General features: G+C 39.5%; 1 protein-coding gene across 12 annotated transcripts in view; it reads left to right on the forward strand.

Moving 5' to 3' along the window:
- MRPL1 (mitochondrial ribosomal protein L1) overlaps positions 1 to 24,106 on the forward strand; it is a 101,604-nt gene that overhangs the window by 14,107 nt on the left and 63,391 nt on the right. For 3 of the 12 annotated variants that reach the window (XR_003428880.1, XR_003428879.1, XM_027087682.1), the window contains exon 1: positions 19,773 to 20,061. Coding sequence is in view for 7 of the 12 variants with exons in the window: in XM_027087682.1 (XP_026943483.1) it covers positions 20,022 to 20,061 (40 nt within the window). In the remaining 5 variants the exon portion in view is untranslated. Of the gene's footprint in view, positions 1 to 5,798; positions 5,905 to 17,877; positions 17,944 to 19,772; positions 20,062 to 20,128; positions 20,151 to 24,106 lie in introns of those variants that run through there. The other 9 variants (XR_003428881.1, XR_003428882.1, XM_027087681.1 and 6 more) reach the window with 8 other exon arrangements.

A 24,106-nucleotide genomic window follows, 5' to 3' on the forward strand; every position in this document is an offset into this window, starting at 1 on the left:
TGATGTATAAGTGCATATACTTAGCCACAACAATATACTGTCAGATGTAGTTTGTATTACTTCTTAGAGCAGCCATTCTCTTTCTGTTCAATTCTTTTCTTACCTTCTGATTCAGGTTCTTTTCATAATTGCCTTTCCTTTCTGATCTTTCTGGAACAATTCTTTTCTGGAAACAAGAGGCTGTTCTGCAGTCCCTCCTTCCCCTGCCTTTTAAAGTGGAGATCTGTGTTAGATTTGGATCCGCTACAATTGGTTCTAATTAATGTCCCTACCTTCAGGCTGTCTCTGAATAAATGACTCAATGTAACTGAGCAAATTCAATTTTTAAAGGAACTTGAGGATTTTTAACCTGAACTAACACATCCAGGGAGTATTCTATTACATGTTCATTGCTTATTTTTCCTCACCAGCCATTCATTTTTTAAATGACTAGATGGTTGCTTTCACTCCCCGACTATTGTCATATGAAATACTATTTCAGTGGCTATGAATGACCTCCTCATTAGTGGAGTGTTTTTTTCCTCCATTACTAGAGTGGAAGTAATTTGAGGACAGAGAACGTATGCAACTATGTTTCTACTATGTTATATTGTAATGCTTGGACCTAATAAATTCACAGTAAATATCTATTGAGTGATGACATGAAGCTCAATTCAGTCTAATTTAGCACAATAATTATAAGCCGAGCATGAATAGACTTCCTCACTTAGATCCTTGGTATTTTGTTTTCCACACCTATAAAACGAGCTGAATTCCTAGAACTGTTACTAAGACACATGAGGTATTTGTGTGTTGCTGGAACTATACTAGCACTAGGGGGAATTTGAGAAGAGTAGCTTCCTTTCCCCCTCTATCTTTTCCCTACAGTCCCCTTCCCTTCACAGAGTACTTTGAGCCAAAGTGTTCAGGATTCAAATTTTGGACTTGTGTACATACAGAGTATTTTTTCTTTGTGTGTGACATGCGTATGGAATTTGGTGGGATATATGGACACAATTAACAAACTTTTAGCTTTCTATTGTTATTATTTTAAAAGATATAGAGCACATTTCCCTAATTAGGAATGAAAGAAGACTCTAGAGCATATAGTACCCTCACTGTATGGACTAACTTTCTCATTATACTGCACTGTATGTATCTCTTGAGAGAATATTCAGCTTATTATGTTGTGGTACAGTCTGAAGGGCCAGGCTTTTCTTGTTGATAATTGTCAAGGCAAGAAGCTAGGTCTCAGACAGGAAAGTTTGATTGAGTGGGTGCGCCCAAAACAGATATGAAATGAAATTTGATCTCCAAAAATCAGGGAGTCAGAATGTTTGGAAATGTACTCTTCATAATTAATATTAAAGATGGCGCCCTGGGCTTCCCTGGTGGCGCAGTGGTTGAGATGCAGGGGATACAGTGGATGCCGATGCAGGGGACACGGGTTCGTGCTCCGGTCCGGGAAGATCCCACATGCTATGGAGCGGCTGGGCCCGGGAGCCATGGCCGCTGAGCCTGCGCGTCCGGAGCCTGTGCTCCACAACGGGAGAGGCCGCAACAGTGAGAGGCCCGCGTACCGCAGGAAAAAAAAAAAAAAAAAGATGGCTCCCTGATCCCCCATATGGGAAACAAGAAGGGCGGACACAGATAAGACCTGTTTGTGTTTTTTGTCTTTTTTCCACTCCAGGTTAACACATGAGCTTTGGAGGCAAGGTATAACTTCAACCCAGATTTTCCAAATTCATGCTGTTATTTAGCTTTATTTACCTTTTGTTATCCTCCAATCTTTAATAAACTATTTTAGCTGGATTACAGAAAATGAAGGGGTCATTTGTCCTTGCTTGGACCAGACTGCCAAAAGGAGACTCTTCACCCCATCCTCCACCCTCAGCATGGCTGTCTCAATGGCAATCAGTTTAAAGACTCCAATGGCCATGGAAAGGCAGGGGAAACAGGCAGGGCCATGCGGTCTAACCGTCTCCTGATCATCTGGAAATTCTTCTAATGCTGAACTTGGAAGATCGAGGTTATATTTTTGTAAAGCAAAACAGAATCCAAGTACATATGACTCATTGCTCTATCCTCAGAGCCTTCCTAGTACATGGTGCTCACTAAGAATTTGTATAATAAATAATGAGCCAGCATATACTTACTGAGCTTTGTCTTTCTATGTGCCTATCACGGTGTTTCATAGCCAGCATCTAAACGGCAGTGCAGGCAACTTTTATTCCGGTTCAACTCAGTACCCTTTGAGTACTTTCTATGAGCAAGGAACTGAGTTAGCTGCTCTGGGAGACACAAGTATGAATAAAGTATGTCATCTTGCTTTAAGGAGCTAAGAATCTAGTGGTGGAGATAGACACAGACATAAATAACTCTTTCTTTAACGTGTAACCTCAGGGAGGTCTCAAGTTCCCTAACTCATTACCTTTCTCTCTTTTTGTAAGCATTTTTCAACTTCTCTTTCCTTTAAGAACACTCGTGCTTTTGTGCTTCATCTTCCTTGCCTTTTTCACTCCCTTGGCACCATTCTTATGTTCTTTCCTATCAACAATTCTTATTGTTCTAATAGCTCCCTCCTCCCTTTACTTAAGCAAGCTTTGAGCATATCCTTCTTGACTGGAGAAAAGACTTCCCTGGAGGCTTACTTTGATTATCTTTCAAGTTTCATTTCTTTTCATTTTTTTTTTTTTTAAGTTTTTCTGTACTGCAAGTTGGCAATTCTTAACTTCTGGTAGAATAGCCTTCTGTATATTTTCTTTTTTTTTTTTTTTTTTTTGCGGTACGCGGGCCTCTCACTGTTGTGGCCTCTCCCGTGGTGGAGCACAGGCTCTGGACGCACAGGCTTAGCAGCCATGGCTCATGGGCCCAGCCACTCCGCGGCATGTGGGATCTTCCCGGGCCGGGGCACGAACCCGTGTCCCCTGCATCGGCAGGCGGACTCTCAACCACTACACCACCTGGGAAGCCCACCTTCTGTATATTTTCTCCAGAAGATATTTAGGAAATGTTTTATTAGTAAAGTGAAAAATCTGTACCTAGTGTGTTTTTCTCCCCCATCCTCCCTTAACACATAATATATTACAGAAGCTGGTTAAAATTCTTCATGGTGAATGTATGCATGCTGTCTATTATAAACAATGTTGCCTCATTAAAATCGGATGAGACAATAAAAATCATTATCTGACTTGTGTAGCAAAGATCCAACAAGATGAATTAAGGCAAAAAATATAATGCCAGTCTAAACCTCACCAGTTTTTTCTAATTTTAGTGAAAGAAGAAAAATGAAATACTACTTTGCATTTTTAAACAAATATTTTATTACTATAGTTCTGATTTTGTAGAGCAGTTTACAATTTACAAAACTTTTTGATGTACTAGCAGCTCATTTGATCTTTAAAACCACATTGTTTTGAAAAAATCAGAGTTATGTCACAACTGTCATTTTTAGTAGATAAGAAAACTCAGAGATGCCAAATGACATCTTTAAACTCACAAGATCTGCTTATATGCGGCAGATCTAGATTTCAAATACAAGCATTCTAACCTTTAGAACATGATTCTTCTACATCTTAATGCTATACATTATTTCATAAGGCTATTTATATTTACGTTTAAATGAGATTTTAATTATGTCGAAATTTCTGAATCACAACCTCTATTGTAGAAATATTTTTCACTAAACACTTGTGTAGCAAATTAATATAGATTGTGTGGTTATCTAGTATGACAAAACATTTCATCCTTTAGAATCCAGACTTTTTAGCAACTACTAACGCAGAGAGTGCTTCCTGAAGCACAGGAGCTGGAGGAACCCAGGAGACAGACTCTATAGGTCTAAATAATTGCCCTGAATCCAAAGAGAGCTCTCTAATGAGCTATATTTTGAAGACTGCATGAGAGTGAGAACACTTACCCAATTGTCTATGTCAATGAATTAGCACCAGTTATCAAAATTTTGGAGAGTTAGGGGGCTATTATAGTATTAAATGAATAGAACAATGATCTGACTTTTCATTCAAATGAAGTTTTGTGGAATACGATTTATATCAGTGAAACAAATGGGGCAGGTACAATTACTTGAAATCAAGATAAATGAATAGAAATCATCAGAGAGTTTTTAATTGAGATATAATTGACATAAAACATTAGTTTCAGGTGTACAACATAATGATTTTATATACACACACACACATATATATATAGCTAGATAATCACCACAATAAGTCTAGTTAGCATCCATCATCACACATAGTTACAAATTTTTCTTTTTTCTTGTGATGAGAACTTTTAAGATCTCCTCTTTTAGCGCTTTCAAATATACAATACGGTATTATTAACTATAGTCACCATATTACACATTACAAACCCAGGACTTATTTATGTTATAACTGGAAATTTGTACATTTTGACCACCTTCACCCATTTTGCCTCACCCCTTACTCCCCACCTCTGGAAACCAATCTGTTCTTTGTGTCTCTGAACTTGGGGGTTTTATTTTTTCTTCTTAGATTCCACATATAAGTGAGATCTTATGGTGTTTGTCTTTCTCTGTCTAACTTATTTCACTTAACATAATGTTGTCCTAAATGGCTGGATTTCCTTTTTCTTTATGGGTAATAGTATTCCATTTTGTGTATATGTATATTCTCATATCTTCCTTAACCATTCATCCATCTATGGACACTTACATTCTTTCCATGTCCTGACTACTCTAAATAATGCTGCAATGAACATGGGTGCAGATATCTTTTTGAGTTTGTATTTTTATTTCCTTCAAATAAATACCCAGAGGTGGAATTGCTGGATCGTATAGTAGTCCTATTTTCAGTTTTTTGGAGGAACTTCCATACTGTTTCCCGCAGTGGCTGCACCAACTTACATTCCTATCAATCGTGCACAAGGGTTCCTTTTTCTCCATATCCTCGCCAACACTTGTCATTTCTTGTCTTTTTGATAGTATACATTCTAACAAGTATGAAAATGGTTTTGATTTGCATTTTCCTGATGATTAGTGATGTTGAGCACCTTTTCATATACCTGTTGTTCATCTATATGTCTTCTTTGGAAAAATGTCTATTCAGATCCCCTGCCCATTTTTTAATCAGAGGGAGGTTGTTTCTCTATTGAGTTGTACGAGTTCTTTAGATATTTTGGACATTAACCCCTTATATGAGAGAGTTTTCTAATAGAAGGATTAGATGGGAATGACAAACTAAAAGTGAAGTAAATATGAAAGATCTTAAAATGTATTACCTTCAAAAGTCTTCAGTAGTCTTGTATATGTCTAAGTCACATAAGACTAAGTCTTATAAGTCTCACAAGTACATAAGTCTCATGCACTTAGCTGCTTGTCATTATGAAAGGCAAACTGCAAATCAGCCAATGATAAACACATTTTTAAAATCTCTTTCTTTTCCATATGTCTCACCTAAGACCAGCTCCCAACTAACAAAAAAATTTCTTTCCAAAAATTTATTTTTAAGATAGTTGTCTGGGACTTCCCTGGTGGCGCAGTGGTTAAAAATCCACCTGCCAACGTAGGGGACACGGGTTCAAGCCCTCGTCTGGGAAGATCCCACATGCCGTGGAGCAACTAAGCCCATGCGCCACAACTACTGAGTCTGCGAGCCAAAAGTACTGAAACCTGCACACCTAGAGCCTGTGCCGTGCAAGAAAGGGAAACCACCGCAATGAGAAGCCCGCTGGCCGCAACTAGACAAAGCCCGCGTGCATCAATGAAGACCCAACGCAGCCAATAAATAAATAAATAAATAAACTAAAAGGAAAAGAAAAGGAGTGGCAACAAAGGCACCATATTAAAAAAAAAAAAAGATGGTTGTCTAACAGCCTGTGTTTACATCCTGAGTGTTTGTGAATTGGATGTGTGTCACTCAGGGAGTACAACAATATCAAAATCAGGTAAGTAAATTCAGTAAGGTCATTCAAGATGTGTATTAAAATCTTTATCAGCTCTTATTTCTATTATACTTTTATTCTATGATTATACATTTGCAGACTAAGCTGTGGCATAAAGCAAAGAAAGCATTAGAACAGAAATATATCGGCATCAGTTTTTCATATAATTGAGAAAAGAGCCTGATCCATGACGCTTAAAAAATGCAACAGGCTCTGCATATACTCCTAGAATTTAATACTGGGTTTTGTTCTGGCTGCTGGAAAGTCTTTTGATTGAAAACATCTTATGAGCAGTTCACATGGGGCATATAGAATGTCTTACTCAGAAAGAAGACTAATTTGTTAATCTTGCCTTTGATGTCTATTGTACATTGCTTTGTTTTTCCTGCTCTCAGTAGTAATTTCTTGGAAGTCATAAAGGATTGTTAAGCAACTAATCATGTTGTATTTTGTATATTTATCTTAAAATTTTATCTGTTTTTTCAAATTTCATTTTGCTTTCTTTGGGAGTTAATGTCTCCTGGAAGCTTCTTTCCCTACTATAGTACCCTAACCTGGGTACGGACCCAGGTCCTGAGTTGACTGCTTAACCAGCCAGATGTGTAATTTTGGAAGAATCTTTTCACCTCTTGGACCTCAATTTTTTACCTATAAAATGAGAAGTTTGGCCTTGATATCCTCTCAGGGTATTCCTTCTTAAATATTCACTGACCTAAAGCAGGTGTTCAAAAAAACTCATTGAAGGAATAAACATTAGCCTGTTTTTCACATGCATGTTTGGCCAGAATTATGAGGGTCTCTCAGCTCCAAATGAGAGTATAAACTGGGAAAGAGGATATACTAAAGGCCTCCTTGCTGGAAATATCCAATATGTGGTATCATGAAGTTCAAGTCTAGCAATCACTAACAGGACAAGCTAAAGCCCTGTGAAGAGTGAAGACAAAATTTTGATACTGTGATTGTTTTGAAGTTTTCAACTCTTACTTTTATGGACATCAGTAGGACTGTGGAGGGGTTGGAGAGAGAGATATGTTCCTGTACCCTGCTACTTAAACACTAGAGTGAGAAGGAAATTCAACAGACCACTGATCAACTGGGAGAGGCACACAGTGTTGGCAGTCTTTGGGTAACAAGATTCTCTTGGGCTTTCACCAATTATAGAGGAGGTTTAACTCTCAAATTTCCCAGTACTTTGGAAATTTCTACTCTCTTGGGTCACCTACTATAATTTAGTGCATAGGAAAAAAAGTGCTGGATGAATAAACATGCTAACAGTGATTATTCCTAGGGAGTGGGATTACTGGAGAGAGCCTTCCATTTTTACTTTACACACCTTAGAATTATTATATTACTTTTGTTATAAAAGTAATCCAAACATCCAGATACTTCAGGCAATGGGTATGATTCTCAGGCTGAAAAAAAACATACTTTCTTTTTTAAATTTTATTTATTTATTTATTTTTGTGGTACGCGGGCCTCTCACTGTTGTGACCTCTCCCATTGCGGAGCACAGGCTCCGGACGCGCAGGCTCAGCGGCCATGGCTCACGGGCACAGCCGCTCCGCGGCAAGTGGGATCTTCGCGGACCAGGGTACGAACCCGTGTCCCCTGCATCGGCAGGCGGGCTCTCAACCACTGCGCCACCAGAGAATCCCATTTACTTTCTTTTTTTAAAATAAATTTATTTATTTTTGGCTGCGTTGGTTCTTCGTTGTTGCGCAAGGGCTTTCTCTAGTTGTGGCGAGCCGGGGCTACTCTTCATTGCGGTGCGCAGGCTTCTCATCGTGGTGGCTTCTCTTGTTGCGGAGCACAGGCTCTAGGCGCCCGGGCTTCAGTAGTTGTGGGTTGCGGGCTCTAGAGCACAGGCTCAGTAGTTGTGGCGCACAGGCTTTGTTACTCCACGGCACGTGGAATCTTCCAGGACCAGGGCTCGAACCTGTGTCCTGTGCATTGGCAGGTGGATTCTTAACCACTGCGCCACCAGGGAAGTCCCTCCATTATGGTTTATCACAGGATATTGGATATATTTCCCTGTGCTATACAGTAGGACCTTGTTGTTTATCCATTCTATATATAATGGTTTGCATCTAGTATTTCAATTTCTAATAGAATTATTAAATAAGCATTTTATGTTGACAAAACTCTTTGATATTATTTAATTAGGTTTTCCTCACGACTACTCTTCTGGTGCTATTACCTGAGTTTTAAAAAAGTTATTAAATGAATGAATGGATGGATGAATAAATACTTTGCTTAAGATCCCGAAGGTAAGAAATGGCAAAGACAGGTTAAAGTTCATTGACTCTGTGTCCCCAGACTACTGTTTGGCCCCCTGAGCCCTGTTGTCTCCCCAGAACAAAGAGGTAGTACTGCAATGCTTCTTTTCCCATGGCAGTAAATAAGTGGGTCATTTGCTGTAGTAAATGCTTTACAAGAAAAATGAAAGAGTAAGCCAAATAAGAAATATCTACTTACTGCAGGTACAGCTTAGCATCTTGGTTATAACTTATCTATAAGAAATGTTATGGTCATCATTAGTAAGTCTTTACAGTCTTTAAATATACAAACTCACGTCTTCTCCAGTGCCAAAAAATAATTTCTCTGTGTTCTATGCCTGGGAAGAGAGAGAGAGAGGGATAGAATGAATAAAGTTAAAATGGATCTGAAATACTGAGATTTCTTTGCTGTATTTTATTGAATTTCACATTTTAAAATTGAGTTGGAATTGTTCTTACTAAAAAAAATGGTATTGATGGATACACTTTGAAAAAAGAAAGGGAAAATTAAGGTTTTGGCAGTAGGTCAGTTTTTACTAAATCTATTATCCTCTTTTTTTCCCTTATTACATTTTTATTGAGTCTTTTCCTGTAGTTTTTTGGGACTAAGCTAGTAGCTATAGAGGGAAACTTGTTTGTATGCACAAATGAGTTTTTTCCCCTACTTCCTTTGATGTTCATATGAATTTTTATTAAATTTCTTTGGCTTTAGATATTTACCTCTCTAGATCTTTTGTGTTCTGAACAGCATTTTCCTTTCCATCTATTGTTCATGTGAATTAGGCATTCACAGTTACATTTACAAACTGTTGTGGAAATAAAAATTTTTCTTTGTGGCATGCAACTCTTAGAGCACAGTCCACTCTTGGTGGGTGCCAGTTATGCCTGGTACCTATCCCAGTCTAAGCACTAACACAGGTGGTTGGCTGACACCAATGTTGAATTACAGCCTTCGACTAATAGATACAAAATCCCTATTGTTTCATAGTTCTATTTGGAAACACAAATGTTCTTTAAATGATTTGTTTTTGTTTTTTTTCTATTCCAAACTCTTTTTCTTAGCTTTATCTGCCTCTGAAATATTTGCCAGTGTTATGTCTCAGGATAATCACTGATAAATGTATATTATTATTGTGCTGACTTTACTTCCTTACTAAAATTTAAATATATTTGAGATATTATTAATACCCACTTACAATATTCTTTTGATTCTTAATATGGAACAAAGCCTGCTGGATAACATTATACAAAACAGTGATTTGATTTACTAAAAGTAAACCTTAGTAATGAAAATTCCTACCCTTTGGGCTTATGAATTATTTTAAATGTCAAAATCTGCCGAGAAAAATCAACTGTATTCCCCTCCTAGGCAATTAGTTATGACCAGAAGCGAAGAAAAAATTGAAGTGCTTTTTAAAAAATATTGTTACAGCATTAAAAATTTATCCTGAGTTTCTAATACAGAATGCCTAATAGAAATCCCCCTGTACCAAAGATGCAACCCACTTGTAGACTTTTGTTTGGGAAAAGATCATTTAGAAATAATTGCTCTTTAGTACTGCTACATTAAGTTCTATTCTCATTTTTAATGGAATGTGGCAGATATCACTCACTTTCATGAGTGTCAAAGGAGTTTTGTGATGAAATTATTACAGTTTCTCCCGTCTTTATTAAAATCCTCAATCCCCAAGGATTACAGTGATAAACCAACTCAGTTTAGCAGGCCAGAGCTGCTCTTTCTGGTGGGTCTCCCACAAGTCTTCCCTGGTTTCCAAACTTCCTAAGCCACTTCCTTTCCCAGAATTCTCTCTGACAGTCTCGGCTCCTGGCAATGCCAAACCCCACGCAGAATCCCCTGTTGACCTTCCATTACAAACTCAGCGGTGAAATCCTCCCAAATACCAACCTTCTTTCCAGTTAGTTTGAGATTCCTCTAGGGCAGTGGCTTTCTAGTGTTTTCCTCTACAGGCAGCAGCAGTATCTCATCACCTAGGAACTTGTGAACAATGGAAATTCTCCTGTCACATGCTAGACCTACTGAATTTGAAAGGGGTGGGGCCTATTTTGTATTTTAACCAGCACTTCTGGAGATGCTGACCCACAGCCCTAGGGCAGAGATCCACTAATATCCATCTCACCCTCAGACTCTCACTTGTTTTCAGGGTAAGTGCTCAAGGAGGCTTTCATATGAAACCAATCCATCTAAATAAACAAAAACAAAAACAGTTGCCTAAACTTGGTTAACTGAAATACATTAATCTGAAGCTAATTTTCCCAAAGCTTATTACTTAATGATGACAGCTGTTAATGACCAATTTACCTAAAATTCAGCCTCCTTTGAGTATTTTTTACCACCTTATCAGTTTCCACACCTACACATTCTTCAAGTTAATAATGAAAGTTCTACTTTCATTCCAAACCTGGGATTCTCCCCACCTGGGCTTAGTCTTTTTCTCTTATTTGTTCCCATAGTGAGTTAGCAGTAGGTTTCTCCCTTGTATAATGTTATACGTATTTCTTGTGAGCAAAACGCTCTTAGTTTTCTGGTTATGTCTCATACAATGCATTATGCATATTAGACATTTGACACGTGCTTGCAATGGCAGTACAGTATAATAGCTGAGAGTATAGCCTGGAGCCAAACCTTGTGTTCAGTTGCCACCCCCTTTACTTACTAGCTTTGTGACTTTGGGTATGTTTTTAAATACCACTCTATGCCTCAATCTCCTTACCTACAAAATGGGCATAATATACTAGTACTCAACTCATAGGCTGTCATAGAATAAAATGCTTTTATATGTAAAGCACCTAGAACAGGGCCAGCCATGAAGTATTATATAAGGGTTAGTTATTATTTCCTTAGTTTCCAAATTCTATTTCCGTTTTTATTCAACTATCTGTTTATGTCTTCATTTCCTTTTCAATGCCCCTTCTTAATTTACACCCTCTGCCTCATTTGGATTTAATAGAATAATTTTATCACAAAAAATAAAATGTTACCACTTTTAAAAAGTTAAGATGTATGCTTTAAATAGTTCCTATTCTCTGGTATAGTAATTGTTTTTCTAGAACTCTATTTTTTTTAATAATAAAAATACTTAGCAAAATCTATGGATGAAAATATTCATTTTAACATTATTAATAATAATAGAGGGCTTCCCTGGTGGCGCAGTGGTTGAGAGTCTGCCTGCCGATGCACGGGACACGGGTTCGTGCCCCGGTCCGGGAAGATCCCACATGCCGCTGAGCGGCTGGACCCGTGAGCCATGGCCGCTGAGCCTGCGCGTCCGGAGCCTGTGCTCCGCAACGGGAGAGGCCACAACAGTGAGAGGCCTGCGGAACTCAAAAACAAAAAAACCAAAAAATAAAAAAATAAAAGAGTCGGTCACCAAGGATACACTTAGCAGGGTGGACAGAATAAAGAAAGGATATAGTTGGTAGCAAATAGAGTATAACCAGTACAGTATTCTTTTAAAATAAGAAATTATCAATAATTAGCAGATTATAGCAAGGAGAAACAATGTCAGGAAAAATGAGTATAAGATAATGAAGCATTTTTGTAGCAGGTGGATTTTTGGCAACATGATAAGGGCAGAACAGTTTTGTAAAAATAAAGCTTCCTTCTAATCTACTAAATTATTTGAAAGAGGCAACATAAATGACAAAGGAGGATTAGCCAGTGAGCATAATTTATTCAGATTTTGCCATGAATTGTGATAATGCTTTCTTACTGTAGACTATGAAGGATACTTAATTCTCATAGAATAAGAGATATGATAAATAGTCATAGGTAACTTGATAAGATTTAGGAAATTAGACCAGGATTTTGTATTAATTCAGTTAATAGTAAGTTAAGATATATGGTCCAGTGTGTCATATTTTATTTTGTAAATTTTATTATATACTTTATAGAAAGGTACAAGGGAAAAAACCCTGCTAATCTTTGGCCAAAGAAAATTTAGGAGAATTAAACATTAAATGAAACCTAGTAAATAATTGCGCAACCTTATTGTAAAAAAATATAATCATACTTGCTTGTCTCACTCTCAGAGCATTTTCTGCACACAGCTGGTGTTTTCCAGACTGAGGGTGAACTAGAATTTCAGTATTTCTCTGCCTTTAGGACATGGCCAATAATTACTGGTTCTATATTTCACCCTAAAATGCTCGCAAGCTCTCCCAAGTTCTGGATGGATGTAAGGATCGTAACAAGGGAGCTTCTCACTGGGTGTTCCCAAACACATTTGCTACTGCCTGGCATCGGCACTTTTTGTCCTCTTCTGCTGCTTTTGGTTACTGTCTGTAAGAAAGGCGCCAAAGCCACCAAAGCTGTCCTGAGTGTGTCAATGCACGTGGCATTGAAGAGTTTCTCTGATGTCCTCCCTGTTACCTGGTTCCCATAGACAAGAAGTTCTGTGCTCACAGGTCCCCCAGAGGTCTCAGTGCAATGTCTTTTATATATTTTTCTTTTGCCTCCCTGCCCAGATTCTAATGCTCGTCCTTGGAAAGCAGCATGTAGAAACAGGGCCCTGAAGAACACATCCAGAATTGCCTTCCCTTCACACTGGTCCTGTGCCCTTCAGATGCTCTCACCTCCCTTAGGATGAACTGCTCCTCAGAGCCATGCAAAACACACTGCAGGTCCTTTGTCTGTCCAACACGTGTCTGGATCTTAGGGTGCACACCACTTGGGTTAAGTGGAACCCTCCCATAACATAGCCACTACTTCCTGAATCCGTTATGTGTGCTGTGTAAATGGTGAATTGTGGTAACCCTGCAGAAATCCCAACCCTCACGGTCAGCCATGGAAGGGGTTGGGCCTTTTCCTATAGTGGAGCCTTGAGCACTAGGGTGTCTTACTCTCCCTAATCTTCTGTAGCCCTGCCCCGGAGAGGGTTCAGGAGAGCGATGCATTCTTGTATCTTCTTGAAGAATCACATGTTTTCTGCCAGTTATAATGGTTCAAACTAATGAAAGATAAGCAATTACCAGTACATATTTTAGAACCTAAATTATGACAGTTGAAAAGAAATTTTATTCAGTATAAAATTTCCATTCTTATCTCTATGCCCAGCCATTATTATTTTCCTTTGATTTTTGGAGAAATCTATTTATTTTTCTAAATACAATCTATTTTCCCTGATGGGTCAGAAATGCTAATTACTCCCACCCCTTGGGTCCCCGCATATCCCTTTGACCTGTTGTGTTTTTGTTTTTGTTTTTTGCTTGGGTTAGAGCTCTGTCATCTGTCCCAGAGGATCCAGAAAAGCATCTATTATTTATCCATTAAAAATTAACCCTTATCAATTACCCATAGTTATTTAGCATACATTCACAAGGTGTCACTGAAGCTGAGGAACTGCAGTGGAGAATCAAGTGCCACAAAAATGTTGTCATTCCTATTTTCAGATGGAAAAACTGAGGCACTGGGTGGGGACACAGCTTGCTGGGGTTGGCCATGCCACGAAAACCTGAACTGAACCTCTGGCTTCTTGACTGTTAAAGCCCGCTCCACTCTGAGCCTCTTTTCTTCCCATGCCATCCCCTATTCCCTCCAACACCACCACTGTTCTACCTCTTCCACCTGATAACCATGGGAAGAAGAAAAAGGCTAACCCAGTAGCAACAACAGCAAAACTGTTAGGCGGAATAAAATAATTTAGACCAAGATGAGATGCTGCTGTACATGGGTGAATACTGGAGTATTTGATTCAATATTTTTCAGATAAAAATAACTAAGAAATAATTACTTAATCTTAATACGAAGATTATTAACTCCTTATTAGTCCCTAATCAGACCTTGGAAAGGAACTCAGCCTCTGTCTGACCTAATTTCAAAGAAAGGACCTGAAAGGAGTGCAACAACAAAATGTCAAGTTCACTTCTAAGTCAACAAAACAATAAAGCCACACAGCACAGAAGGGAGGACGAGAGTCACATCCTTTTAATCCTTACTGCTTCCTCTCATGAGTTTGCACACTCTTCTATAAAAATAAAACCTCTTCCTGAGAATTGCTTTGTTGCTATTGTTACTTTTCTCAGATTTATAACATGAAAAAAATGCATTGCCATGTTTTAGATAAATATTTCAAACAAGTTTTACCTCGCGTGCATTAGAGATAAAAAAAAAACTAACTCCAATTAGTGTTTTGTTGGTGCTTGTGATTTCCACCCTTGGCTTTGAAGAAAAAAAATAATGTATAGGTGCTTACATGTTATTTACTTTCTTCCACACACTCTGATATTACCTGGCCATTTTCTAATGTAAAACATTGGCATGAAAAATATTGAGTCAGGGCTTCCCTGGTGGCGCAGTGGTTGGGAATCCGCCTGCCAATGCAAGGGACGCGGGTTCGTGCCCCGGCCCGGGAGGATCCCACATGCCGTGGAGCGGCTGGGCCCATGAGCCATGGCCACTGAGCCTGCGCGTCCGGAGCCTGTGTTCCACAACGGGAGAGGCCGCAACAGTGAGAGGCCCGCGTACCGAAAAAAAAAGAAAACTGAGTCATAGGTGTATGTATGTATAAACACCAGAGTTTCAGGGCGGCAGGGAAGCAGGAGGCAGGCGGTGTGGGGGGGTGATGGTCAAATGCACTGACTGGGTTGTTAGGCTCGAACACTACTTGTGTGGCCTTGGGCAACTCACTAAGTTTTCGGAGCCTCAGTTTCTTTATCTTTAATTAAGCAGGCTACTACATGCTTAGCACAAGGTCCGGCAAGAAATATGTGTGTGATACATGTATACTGCTGGTTACAAACATAGACTCTGGAGTCAGGCATCCTGGATTCAAATCCCAACTCAACAATGCACTAATTGGGCAAGTTACTGAACTTCTCAGTACCTCTGTTCCTTCATCTGTAACCAGAAATTTGAGTATCACAGAGAGGGTTTATACATCTAACTTTTCAAACTCTGAGATTCCATGATTAAGGCTTTGCTACTAATTCTGGCAGAGAGCTGCCAATTCATGCATCTTCACTAGAATAACTAGAGTCCCATGATTTTAATTAGGTCTTTGTTGGTTTAGAAAATAAAGACATTCACTGGTGATAGCCCAAGAAAACAGGAGTTGTTGTAGGGATATATATGGTAGATACGGATCTCACAAGAAGGTAGGGAGAGGAACAGTGATACTGCAGGCTTGACAGAAATAGGAACTGAGGCAGCATTTGCTATCTTCCTCTCAGAGGCGGGTAGCTCTCTTTCTTCTTCATGATATTTCTGCTTTCCAAGGCATCCTCACTCCATTCTATTCTTGAAACTGACTGGCTTCATGTGACTCTACTCAGGCATCATTTCTGCTTGCTAATAACCCCAGCTTGCCTTTCAAGGCTTCTCTAGCCTTGAATCTATGCCATGACCTTACAGCTTGAGTTCTCCCACCTAAATGTTTCAGCCCTTCATTTTCCCAATTCCAGTTCTGTGAGAAGGATGACTGGCCCAGCTTCTCTTTTCAAGCCAGATCACTGGCTACAGTATGAACAGATTTTCCTTGAGTCAGATGGTTTCCACTGATCCAAATAGCTGGGGCTTGTGGAATTTTATTTATGTGGGAGAGGAAAGTTTCCAACAGCAGCAGATGTAGGCAGGGCAGGAAGTTAGTGATATTTCTAGTATCTCCACTGAGTGATGGAGGTCATGGAGTTTGTACCTAGAAATTTGGGAATCCACTTAAGTTTATACTCTGTATTAGGAAGAGACCTATTCAGAAGGTTCTGGTTTGGGACTAACGATGGAAATATGAATTTTGCTCCAGGATGTGTTCTAGGGCCTTGCTACTCAAAGTGTGGTCCACGGACTAGCAGCCTCAGTATCACTTAGGAACCAACAGATTTCTAACAAGAAATCAGAATCTCAGGCTCTACCTCAGACCTACTAAATTAGAATCTACATATTAATAAGATTCTCAGATGATTTGTATTCACATTAAAGTTTGAGAAGTGTGGCTCTAGGATGAATTGGTTTAGTGTAGGCCTTCTAAAAGTAACCAAAGGCTTTTACTAAGAAACTTCCAGTAGTGCTGTAGTCATGTGAGAACCAAGTGCTATGTTGTCAGAATTTTGTGAGTTGGTTGATTTGATGTATGACAGCTTGAAATCACCTATTCTGGGAATGTTTACACCATGGAGATTGGCAAATACTATAAATTTGTGTCTTTTGTACTGGAAGGCTGGTTGTCAAACATTTACCAGCATTCCACTGGACAGTTCTAAACCTCCTAATTCAATCTGGAATTAAAACAATCTCCTAGGGTTTGTTGGACAGAGAAACACCCATATATGGAAAGGACAAGACAAAATGAGTTTCAATTCTTTACCAAACTTTCAATCTTCTAAGAAATTATTATTCTAGATGGTGATTTCTTTATTAAAACAATAATCTGAGTATAAAGTAAGCACAAGGAGGGAAGGGAACCTAGGAGCTGGTAATACTTAAAATCCAGATAGGTAGACAGGCAGACATTGAAAATTCTCCAGCTGACAGCTGGACAGTTTTGGAGCTGAAATCCAGATGTGGAATAGCAGTTTCTGTATAAAGGAGAAAATAAGAGTGGGTAGAGTCTGGTCCTAGAGACATATCCCATGGGGAAATTCATGCTTTTATTGCTTATATTATATCGAGTATAAAATTGTTAAATAAAATGACTCCTCCCCAAGTTAATGATAGGTATGGATGTAAATGTTTCGTGATATTACATAGGAAGTGGATTTTAAAGTGTGGTCTCTAGACTAGTATATAAGCATCACCCAGGAACCTATTATAAATGCAAATTAATGAGCCCTGCCCCAGGCCCACTGGATCAGAAACTCTGGGGGGTAGAGCACAGCAATCTGAGTTTTAATAAGTCTTCTGGGTGATTCTGTTGCACACTAATGAAGTAGGAAATGTCACAGAGTTCCGTTTTTTGTCCAGAGTACTCATTTTCAACTTGAACTACAAATGGGAAGAGACTCTTCTTGCAAAGGAGTTTCCAGCTCAATTGGAAGACAGTTGAGAAAGGCAGAGAACACAGATCAAGAGAACTATAAGGTTGGGCAAATATTGAGAAACTTTTCCCAAGGAAATCAGCCAAGCAGGCAGCTGGCATGATGCCAAGACTCCTGGAGAGTAAAAACCTTCCTAGAAATCAATTGGGAAAAGTTGCTTTAAAGTGAACTTTGAGGAAGTACATAAGCACAGCCTAAAGACTTTCTGAAAATACTAATGAGTTCTCATATAAAGAAGGTGACATCCTAGCACATATAGGAACAAGAATAGCATGTATCATATTAAGAATTAAGCAGATATTGGAAGAAAGGTTACTAGAACAGCGTATTCATTTTACCTCTCTGGTTAAGAGCTCTCCCTGGTTCCTTAGTAATGACAACATTTAACATTTAATGAGTGTTTACTCTGTGCCAGGTATGGTAGTAAGTACCTCAGTAAATTATCTCACAGGTGAGGAAACTAAGGCCCAGAAAGGTATAGTAACTTGCCCCAAGTCACACAACTAGTAAGTGATGATACTGGGATTCAAACCTGGGAAGTTTTGCTCCAGAGCACCACTGTTTAACTAAAACGCTCTACTGCTTCTCTTTAATGAGAACCTCATTGTGTGTTAAATATTTAGAGGCTTGGAGTTCCCATCTCAGAGTGTGCGTTTTTGTGGTTTTTACAAGTCTCAAGCTAAATAACCTCTTTATATATTATTATATATAGATAACTGGACTCTGGACCCCACCTGACTAATGCTATCAAGTTCTGGTGCCCAAAGTGGACAATCAGGTAAGCTGAACCTCTACAGGACATTGCTTCAATAAAGCTACTACTACAAGCACATTAAATGTTACTCTAAATCCTAATATCAGATGTTTAAATTCTCTTACTATAACAGGAGACATAAAGAAGCACACACATGGGGGCCAACTGATCCCAACTACGAAAAGGAAGGGATGTAGAGTCTAAGGACCAGAATCTCTAATCCGAATGTTTGGTTTTTGTCTGAGATAAATTAAGTGAAGTTGCTCTAATTCTGGCATTTACCCTTACATGAAATTCATTTTTAAGTATCATGAGAGCAACGGCTCTTTTATTCACCATATCTGTGCATAGCCAAGCACGCTGCTTGACACATGGCAGGCACTCATGTATTTGTGAAAGGAAGGGAGGAAGGGTAAGGAGGGAGACAGGAAAGAAAGTTATAAAGGTAGATTCCGTTTTTTCTAATTTTTTTTTGTATAACAGCCATAAATGGGTGTGGAACTTTTGAAGTAACTGCTTAGGTGTTGGCAAGGCAGGCAAATAAATTAGAAATCTTATACTTCATGTAGATGAGTACAGTATACAAATACAAAATAAAGCATTTATGAAAATCCTACTTTGATCCAGTCCTATGGGCAGCTTCATAGAAGCAAATTTGCAAGCTTGCCATTCTAATCGAGTCAATAATTCATGTGTGCATATAATATTCACTTATTCAACAAATATTTGTTGAGAGCCTCCTATGTGCCAGGCAGGTAGTATGTGCTGAGTTTACAAAAATGAGTAAGACATGATTTCTGTTCCCAAGAGCTCAGATGATTAGTTGAGAAAAACAGATAACGTGGTGATGGTCACACAACTCTATAAATATACTAAAACCCATTGAACTGTACAATTTAGACTGGTGAATTGTATGGTATGTGAATTATAACTCAATAAAATTGTATAAAACAAACAGATAAACAAAAACAGGTGTAAGCCTTGTACAAAACCGGGAAGAGGTGGCCATAAATCAGCGTGGGAAAGGAAGAGGGAGGCTTCATTAGTGAATAAACCCTGAGTTGAAGTCTTAAATTAAAAAAAAAAAAAAAAAAAGTTACCGAGGTGATACGGTACAGGATGTTCCAGAGGGGACAGAGTGAACAAAGGCCTGGAGGTGAGAAACCGTGTGTGTGAATGGGGTTGAATGGGGGTGGGCTGCGGGCACAGGGTTGAGGCCAGGGAGGTAGGCGGAGGCCAGAAGCGAGCTCGAGGTAGACACGCGAGGGTTTTATATTAAACTGGGAAGTGATATAATTCGTGATCAGATTTGTTTTAGATAAACTACACCGACAGTTGTGACGTAATGGAAAGGATACTGATTTTTTTTCTCTCCCCCCCCGCCCCCGCCCCCGCCCCGGTCAGAATAACCTGTGCGTAGGTCTTAGATCTGCCATTTTAAAACTAGAAGTGTTATATAAATTTGTCAAGTTTTATTATTCAGTTGATCCTAATGGCACAGTTTGTCAGCAGCGGGAAAATGTAGAACTGCTTAATGTTCAGATTAACTGAAAACCACGCTGATCTTGCGATGAGTTCAAAAGAGTTTGTTAGTGAGTGGGACACGTCCCTTGGGTGGTAGTGGACAGCCTGGTTAATTTTTAAAAGTCTTTACGAGGCTGGAAACGTGGCGGTGGAAGCTGGTGAGATTATTCAGATTTTCTGTTTTTCATGCTCTCCTGGGTACTCTCACAATTTAAAATGATCGTTCTGAGTACACTTGCAGAATCAAAAAGAAAAAAATAAAAAGGAATAAAATAGTTGGAGCATCGCCAACAGGACCGTACTTTCCAGGAAGGGCACGTTTCCCTGAAGATGGTTGAACTGTCGAACCGGAACCAGGAAACACTGGGCTCTGCACAGCACGCAGGACTAACGGGAACACAGCCACGGGGCACCCGCGCGGCGCGCCCTCCCGCGCCAGCTCGAAGGCTTACTTTGGTCCCACCTCCTTTCCTCTTGCTCCTTCGAATCCCTTCCCCCTCCGCCGTTTCCGGATAGGAACACTTTGTAAATTCTTTCCAAGTTGAAGCGTGGGACCAATTTCGTCAACACAATCCGGAATGGTCAACATGGCGGCGGCTGTAAGATGCCTCGGTAGAGGTAAAGCGAGGGGTCGTCTGGGCTTGCGGGGAAAATAGCTCTGGCGCCGGGTCTTCTGTGGCTGCACAGTGCAAGCCGGACTCTCCTAGGTGCGGGTCTGCACTGGGGGCTCGATAAGCCTCTACTCTTTCTGGACTCTTAAGTTCTCTAGAGGGTCGTTGCTACTTAAAAACGACCTTATCAGAGGTTTCACTCCTTTCTGGAGCTGTCCACCCTAGGACGGGAGTGGGAGGGGGTATACATTGACACCCTTCCAGCCACCCGTAGGGACCGAGGCAGAGACTTGGCTCTGTCTCCGATGCTGGGGATGTGGGCTGCGGGGGGAAAGGAGTTTGATACGTGAAGAGAGATCTGGAATGGAAAAGGTGGTATATTTTAGTGGCTTACAACCATAAACTTAGACTACTTGGTGCTTTCGGAGAACATCGTTGCAGGCAGTTCCAATTCTTAAACTTCCAGATGTTGTCCAGTTTGGATTAACATTTATCATTTGGAGGCTAGTTCTGTGATATTTCTTGCTAGCAACCCTTCTCAGCAGTTAATAAGGTCTAATTTGTTGGCTAGGATGACAACCCTTTTTGGGTACAATACTTAAAATTTTTTTATTTTGTGTTTTTGAAGTACAGTGATACGTATTGTTATTTAACTATGGTGGATTTTTGGGTGGAGGCAGCAGCCAGGAACACCCCCATTTTACAGAGGAAGAAACTGATTCTCTTAAGTATGTCGCCAAGTTCATATAACCAAGTGGCAGAGGAAGACTGAAGCTTAACTCCTAGACCAGTGATTAATTGATTTTTTTTTTTTTTAACAGCATCATAGTCTTCTCTTTGAGCTTCGTAACAGGAAAGCTCAGTGTAGAGACCAGCATTCCCTATTTGGGATAGTTGTTGCTTAAAAGATAGGGGTGACAAGAGATCACAACAGACCTTGATAACTGCTAAGTGAGCAAACTAAAAAGTATATCTTTACTGAAAAGAGATTAATGGCACTATCTTCATGTATGACAGAAATAACATTATGTTAGACAAACTAAAGGAACCAAAAGGAGAATCAAAGGTTATCATTCTCTCCTTGCCACATTTTCTTCTCATGGCTCTCAGGATGTCTCACTCTCTTAATTTTCTTTTTATCTCACTTGTCACTTCTCACATTACTTTGCTGGTTCCTCCTCTTCTTCCCAATTTCTTACCTTGGAATGTCTCAGAATCAAGGATTCCATCCTTCATCCTCATGTCTGTTGTATCTAAATTCACTCTTTTAGTGATCTCATCCAAGTTTTGTGGCTTTGACTGTTGTCTGTATCTTAATGGTTCTCAAAATTATCTACAATCAGGACCTCTCTCCTGAACTTTAGATTCTTAAACTCATCTCTCTATTCTAGATCTCCACTTGTATATCTAATCAGCAACCTAACACTTGTCTAAAATCAAACTGATGGTCATCGCCTGGAGTCTTCCCCATCTCATTTGACGGTTACTGCATCCTTTCAATTGCTCAGACCAGAACCTCAGAATATCTTTGACTCCCTCTCTTTTTCTCACACATCACATTAAATGGTTGACAAATCCTTTCTGCTTTACCCTCAAAATAAATCCAGAATCTGACTTCTTCTCACTACTTCACTGCAACTACCTTCCAAGCCACTACCATCCCTCACCTAGATTTCTCTGCAGTGTACTCTCAACAAGTAGTCTGGTCCTTTAAGAACTTAAATCATGTTACTCCTATGCTCAAAACTCTGCAAAACCTCCCCATTTTTCTAAATCTAAAGTCCTTAGAATGGCCTACAGCTGTGCTGTCTATTTTGTTATCCACAATTGAACACTTCAAATGTGGCTAATCCAACCTGAGTGTATTAAATACACATTAGATTTTGAGGACTTAGTACCAGAAAAAGTAAAATATCTCAATTTTTTTACATTGATAACACGTTGGAATGATATATTTGGGGGTATTAGCTGTAATAAAATGTTAACTTTTATTATTAATTAATTTCCCTGATTTCTGTTTCACCTTTTTTTTAATGTGGCTATTAGAAAATTTAAAGTTACGCATGTGGCTTATATTATACTTCCATTGGACAGCACTGGCCTAGGGTCTTCCATATCATTTTGTGCCTACCTTCTTCCACCTCCATTCACCCAGCTTACCACTCTGAGTTCTTCTCCAGCTGCCCTCCTTCTCACTCACTGTGCTGTAGCACATTGGCTGCTTTGTTCCTGAAACACACCAAGAGCATTCCTTTGTTGGGAGGACTTTTTCTCCCAAGTGGAGTGGGCCTGGAACACTTTCTCTAGATATTTGCATGACCGACTTTCTCATTTCTTTCAAGCCTTTGCTCAAATGTCACTTTTTTTTTTTTTTCTTTTGCGGTATGCGGGCCTCTCACTGTTGTGGCCTCGCACAGGCTCCGGATGCGCAGGCTCAGCGGCCATGGCTCACGGACCCAGCTGCTCCGCAGCATGTGGGATCTTCCCAGACCGGGGCACGAACCCGTGTCCCCTGCATCGGCAGGCGGACTCTCAACCACTGCGCCACCAGGGAAGCCCCAAATGTCACCTTTTTAAAAGGGCCTACCTTAACCTTCCTATTTAAAACTGCAACCCACTTTCCCCTTGATTCTCAATTCCTTTTACCCAGTGGGTTTCCTCTTACCAGTACCATTTTATGTTTGTTAGTATTGTCCATCCCTAGTAGGATGTAAGCTCCGTGAGGACAGGGATTTTATTTGTTTTGTTCACTAAATACTTAAAGCAGTGCTAGCACATGTTTCGTTGGCATAATCGTTGTTTAATAAATAAATGAGTGAATGAATACATGGATCTTCAACAAAATGCCACCCCTCTTCCATGTGTTGTAATGAATATTAAAGTAATTTGAATCCAGTTTTTGCTCTCATTAGTTGACATTTCCTTCTTTCATTCAACAGATGTTTATCATGTCTTCATTTGCCAAACACTGTGTTTTGTGTTAGGAACAGAATAGTGAACAAGTTATATACACTCCTTGGCCATGCATGGTACTTATCATCTATTGAAGAGCGGTCATTCATTGTATAATTACTTTTTTAATTACAGTTGTCCTGAGTGCTGTGAAGGAAAAGTACAGGTTGTTATAAGAGTGTATATGAGAGACCTTAATCTATTCTGAGTCTTCAGGGAAGTCTTTTCTGAAGGAGTAGCTTAAGCAGAGTCCCTGAAAGATCATTGGATAGTTACGAATTAGCTATTGGACGGGGGAGTGGGAAGTAGTAGGGGAGAATGTCACAGATGGAGGGAAGATTATATTTGAAAATCTGAAGGTTGTAAAAACCACGGTGTGTTCAAGAAACTGAAAGGATGCCAGTGTATTTGAAGTGTGGCAAGCATGAGAGAGAATGGTGTTAGATGAAGCCCGCTAAATAGGTTAGAAGCAGCTCATGGAGGACCTTTTTAAGAATTTACTTTATTCAGAGAGCAAGGTGAAGCCATCCAAGTGTTGTAAGGGTATGACGAGATTTCGTTTTTAAATCATCCCTCTTATTAGTAGGTGGAAAAGAAATGGAAAGGGCTGAGAGTAGAAGAATAGTTTGGAGTCTGTTGCAGCATTCCATGTAGTAGATGATGGTGGCCTGGACTACAGTGCTTATGGTGGGAAGGCAAAGGCTACATAGATAAGATCTCCTGGGGAAAGTGAGGATTATAGAGTTAGGTTGAGAAACCCTGGGGAACTCTAACCTTTCAGTATCATGTTTAAGAGAATCAGCTAGCAAAGGAGATGGAGTTATTTCCATCTCATTGCCACAGAGTGGGGGTGAGGATAACTTTTGAGAATGAGTGCAGATTCAGTTACGTTCCTAAGTAGTGGAGGAAGTTCTGAGGGCTTCTGTTTTCTCTGAAGTAGCGAGTGAGGTTATTTGCTAAGAGTGAGAGGAGAAGAAATATATTAAAGGAATATAATAAAATACTACAGATAGATAAATTGACTACAGAAGGATTGAAAATACAGATATCATGGCCTAGCAGTGCTATTTAAGTAGTGGTATTTTTGTAGTTTATTTTTT

Source organism: Aethalodelphis obliquidens, unplaced genomic scaffold (genome assembly GCF_003676395.1).
Source record: "Aethalodelphis obliquidens isolate GAN/ISIS:26980383/991018 unplaced genomic scaffold, ASM367639v1 scaffold59, whole genome shotgun sequence".
NCBI lineage: Eukaryota > Metazoa > Chordata > Mammalia > Artiodactyla > Delphinidae > Aethalodelphis > Aethalodelphis obliquidens.